Genomic DNA, 4,802 nt, shown 5'->3' with positions numbered 1-4,802 from the left:
CAACTAGGCAGAGGATCAAACATTTAGAGATAATAATTTGTTTCTTTTCTTTTGTAAGGTGATTACTACTTACGAAAGATTTGTTTTTTTTGTCAATTTGTTGCTTTAACAAAGTCATTAACCCGAGTAGTAGGAAGTTTTGTTTCCTAAAAAAGAATTGAAAATACCTGAACTTTAGCTGTCTTTGGTGTAATGTACTCTTGAGTAGACTGTTTAGTGTGCAACCTTGCATAAAGTTCAACTCCTATAGGAGGGCGTTTAATTGTTGCTTGCTACAAAATCCATTAGTAATACATTAAAAAACAAAACAAAAAATCAATAGTCTAAGTGGAAACTAAGGTGAGATGCAAACATCTTACCATTCTTTTCTTATGTTGATGAATAGATATAGAACCCCCAATATGTTTGGAAACAGATCCATCTTCTAATTTATTTCTGTTATCTTTCCCTGATTGTGATAAACGTTTCCATTTGGATATGGTCCACACTTCATTGATCATTTTTTTCCCAATACTCCTTTTTTATCCAATTTGGGCGATAGTTCTTTAGCAAATTTAAATTACCTTCTAGTGAGGCATTCACATTTGCAGCTTGGGCAAGTTTTAAAGATCCTTAACGTGCTCTTCGCATTGTGTCAGGAAATCGTTTCTTCATACTGTCTTCCCATACCTTGCGAGCAAGAACATCAGTCTCTTCGGGCCAGACATACAAACCCTACACGTAGATCACACATACAATTATCTTTTTCATTTTACACCAAGTTTTACTTTGATAAATCATAAAAATAATAAATACAAACCTTGAAGTGTTCCCATGTTACATCACGATGTTCTTTGTCAACCTTCTTCCATGAGGTCCATGGGCCGTTAAACATCGTCTTCAGTATACATGTGATGTCTCTGATCACTGAAATCTAATCCGTAAATCTTGCAAAAAATAAATAATTAAAAAATTAGCATTAGTATTATCATTAACAAGTAAATTCATTTTCATAAAAAATTGTAAAATTAACATTAGTACTCGTTTTCAGACTCGACTTCAATGAACTTCCTGTTTTATGGGTTACTTGGAACTTGTTCTAAGATGTTTGATCCTCTAACTAAAGAAGAAGGTTGAATTTCTGCATTATTGTGTGATTGAGATGCATTTCTATCTCTAGCATCATGGCCACCAATGTGAGTACCACTGCGACCACCACCACGGGCTCCTCGTGGCGCCATTAGTCAAAAAATAACCCTTAAAATCAAGAATTAATAAACTATTGGTTAAAAAAAGTATGTATTATAATAGAAAATTATAGAAGTAAGAGAAGGTAACATGCTATAATACACAAATAAATGAAAGTACAATGTATATAAAAAAGAAAACAATCATTTTAGCTAAAAAGTTATTAATAAGGTCCATTAGACAATATATAATTCCAAATACATTGTTTTAATCTACATTTTTAGTAATTACTCGTCATTAGAATTATCATCACATATGTTGTCTTCATATTCAATATCATATTCGGATGAATCATCCAAGTTATCATCAACTTCTTCATCCTCTTATCTCTCAATGTCATTGGCATTAACTTCTTCTATTTCTCCTTCAATTACATGAGAAAAGGGTCCTGCCACCTCATTTGCACTGCTACTTGTAGAAGGTAAAGTCGCTTCACTTTCTTAAAAGAATTGGTCCTCTTCATCCTCATCGTCATCTTCTTCAGTAACACATTGTCGTAGATCATATACACCCCTTGGCTTCGTCTTGACGACAACCCACCAATCTTTCAAATCCTTCATTGCAGGATATGGTGCATAATACACTTGTTCTGCTTGTGACGCTAGGATAAATGGATCTTCATTTCTTAGCCTTGATTTGTGTTTAATATCAACCAAATTATGCTTTTGATCCACACGTACCCCTTCAGTAGGGTTTAACCATGTACACTTGAACAATACTACAACGCAACGCCCTATGCCTTGATATTCTACTTCCAAGACCTCATCCAGCAACCCATAATAGTCACACTCAATCTAATTGTAACAAGTCCCTCTTACACATACACCATTATTGTGTGTGACCCGTACATCACCATATTTTTCAGTATGAAACTTGTAACCATTGACAAAGTATCCTTTATAGGACCTAACATGTCGTAACGGTCCTCATGCAAGGCATTTAAGATGTTGACTGATAGCATTTGATTGTTGAAAAACCTACATGGATAAATTTATTTGTTAACTAATTCATGGGGCAATATACTTTAGTAATACAAATTTTGCTCGTATCATACTCACATGATCTTTAAACCACTTAGCAAAATGTTGATCCCTAAACCTTTCAAATGCTCTATCATCCATATCAGGTTGGCTTTGGATCACATAATTTTCAAACAACCTTAAAAAATAACAAACATTTTAGAGATTCACAACATCAAGGGAAAATAGATAACTTGACATACCTTAAAAAAGGTAGAACCTCAACACAATTGATCAAGATGTAATTATGAGCAATACGCATCTCATCGTCTGTCAAAGGCCTCTGTTGACCACTTTTTTGAATAATCTTCGAGATAGAACTTTGAAAATGCTTAATCGAGAGTCTACCATTGTATAACTAAGAATGTCTGGGGCAAAATTACACGACTCATGATTCAACCGGTTTCTTGTAGGCAAAAAGTATTGTGATCAAAAAGTCGATATTTCTCCAATCATGTAAGCCTCAACAATGGACCCCTCAACCTTCGCATGGTTTTTTTATCTTTCTTTTCATTGATCCCAACTTCCTAAAAAGATTTTGGAAAAGGCTTATTAGAAATTACATAGGTTTTATGGTAAAATCTTTTGTATGGTAAAAAATATACCTTTCATAGAGATATATCCACCTATATTGAACCGGACCACCAAGCATAGCTTCTCGAGCTAAGTGGATAACAAGATGCTCCATTGAGTCAAAGAATCCAGGTGGAAATATTTTTTCCAACTTGCAAATGGTTTCAACAATAGTAGTTTGTGAGCGTTGTAAGTCATCTACGCGTAACACCCTTGAACATATTACACGAAAAAATGTACACAACTCTGTAATTGCATCTCATGTTGAATTTGGAACCATACCTCTTAGAGAAATAGGCAAAAATCTTTGAAGAAATACATGGCACTCGTGACTCTTGAATTTGTAAAAGTTATTATCATCTACATTAATGCACCCCCCCCCCAAGTTTGAGGCATATCCGTCCGGGAATTTAAGTTTAATCAACCATTGGCATATTTTAGTTACTTTTTCTTTGCTCAAAGCAAATGATGCTCTCTTTTTCATATCCTTATTTCCCTTCTTCCATGTATGCCATTGCACTCGATTGCAATACATTTTTATATCTTTTCTTGCATTCATGTTGTCTTTGCTTTTTGGAGTGTCCATCACGGTGTTGAAAATATTTTCAAACACATTTGTCTCAATGTGCATGGGATCAAGGTTGTTTCGTATTAACAACTTCCACAAATATGGTAGCTCCCAAATGATGCTCCTCTTAACCCAATTATGAGTAATCCCGAAACCAGGCAATTTTGCATTCTTCGCTCTAAAAGGTTTGCCTTCATAAGCAGTTGAAAAGTGTCGTACTTGCTCCCAAATCTGATCACCAGTTAATATTGGTGGGGGGCTAGATCTCTCAACCTTATTAGCCAGAAATCCTATTTTGTCACCTTTATATGTGTGTTGTTCAGGTAAAAATTTTCGATGGCAGTCAAACCAACATGGTTTACTACCATGGTGTAACCGAAACGACCTCGACTAACCCATACAATATAGACATGCTAACTTGCCATGTATGCTCCATCCCGATAACATTGCATAAGCAGGAAAGTCACTAACTGTCCAAAGAAGTATAGCTTTCATTGTGAAATTGCATTTAGTCGAAGCATCATAAGTGACAACACTGTCTATATATAGCATCTTTAACTCGTCAATTAGCGGCCTGAGAAACACATCTATATTTTGACCTGGGCTCTTTTTTCCAGGAATAACTATGCTTAATTGAACATATGGTTCTTTTAAGCACATCCAAGGAGGCAAGTTATAAATTGAAAGGAAAACATGCCAACATGAATACGGGGTTGTATTTGAGTTATTTGGACTGAACCCATCGGTGCATAGCCCAAGGCGAACATTTCGTGGTTCACTTGAAAATTCTGGATACATTGAGTCGAAATGCTTCCGAGCCTCACCATCACTTGGATGGACCATCAAACCTGGTTCTTTCTGATGTTCATAGCGCCATGTCATTTGCTTTGCTGTATTTTTTGTCAAATACAACCTTTGGAGTCTAGGAGCAATCGGCAAGTACCTCATAACCAGATAAGGCAGTTTGCCACTCTTATATCGATCATGATCACACACTCAACACTTAGTCAAATCAGAATCTGACTCATAGAATATCATGCAATGGTTTTTGCAAGCATGAATCTTTTTTTCTGGGAGTCTACTATTTTCAAAAGCTTCTTCGTCTCATAGGAGTTCTCAACTAGTTTCTCACCTTTGGGTAACATCTGCTTAATTATAGGAAGTATGTGATCATAGGCAGCCTCAGATATATTGTATTCTCACTTCCAATGCAACAACTATGTTGGAACTTGTAATTTTGAATAATTTTCACACCCATTAATGTCACACCCCAAAACCAGGAACGGCGGAAACGTTCTGGGGCGGAGGACGTCATGTATAATATCAACAACAATGTAAAGTAGTAAACAAGCAACAACATCATCCATTGCATTAATAAAATAATTATTATACAATTGTATTCTGTCAAATTTTGA

At 35.4% G+C, this 4,802-nt stretch overlaps 1 protein-coding gene across 1 annotated transcript; it reads right to left on the bottom strand.

Moving 5' to 3' along the window:
* Nucleotides 1-1,667: 1,667 nt before the first annotated feature.
* Nucleotides 1,668-4,335, bottom strand: LOC128127643 (uncharacterized). The gene is made up of 8 exons (XM_052766300.1): nucleotides 3,783-4,335; nucleotides 3,265-3,677; nucleotides 3,102-3,153; nucleotides 2,852-3,017; nucleotides 2,450-2,590; nucleotides 2,251-2,385; nucleotides 2,108-2,204; nucleotides 1,668-2,021 (listed from the first exon to the last, which is right to left on the bottom strand). The coding sequence occupies exons 1-8, from the start codon at nucleotides 4,333-4,335 to the stop codon at nucleotides 1,668-1,670; spliced, it is 1,911 nt and encodes a 636-aa protein (XP_052622260.1).
* Between the last annotated feature and the right edge of the window lie 467 nt (nucleotides 4,336-4,802).

This window comes from Lactuca sativa, chromosome 8, assembly GCF_002870075.4.
Source record: "Lactuca sativa cultivar Salinas chromosome 8, Lsat_Salinas_v11, whole genome shotgun sequence".
Lineage (NCBI taxonomy): Eukaryota > Viridiplantae > Streptophyta > Magnoliopsida > Asterales > Asteraceae > Lactuca > Lactuca sativa.
This window is presented reverse-complemented; position numbering and strand designations above follow the sequence as displayed.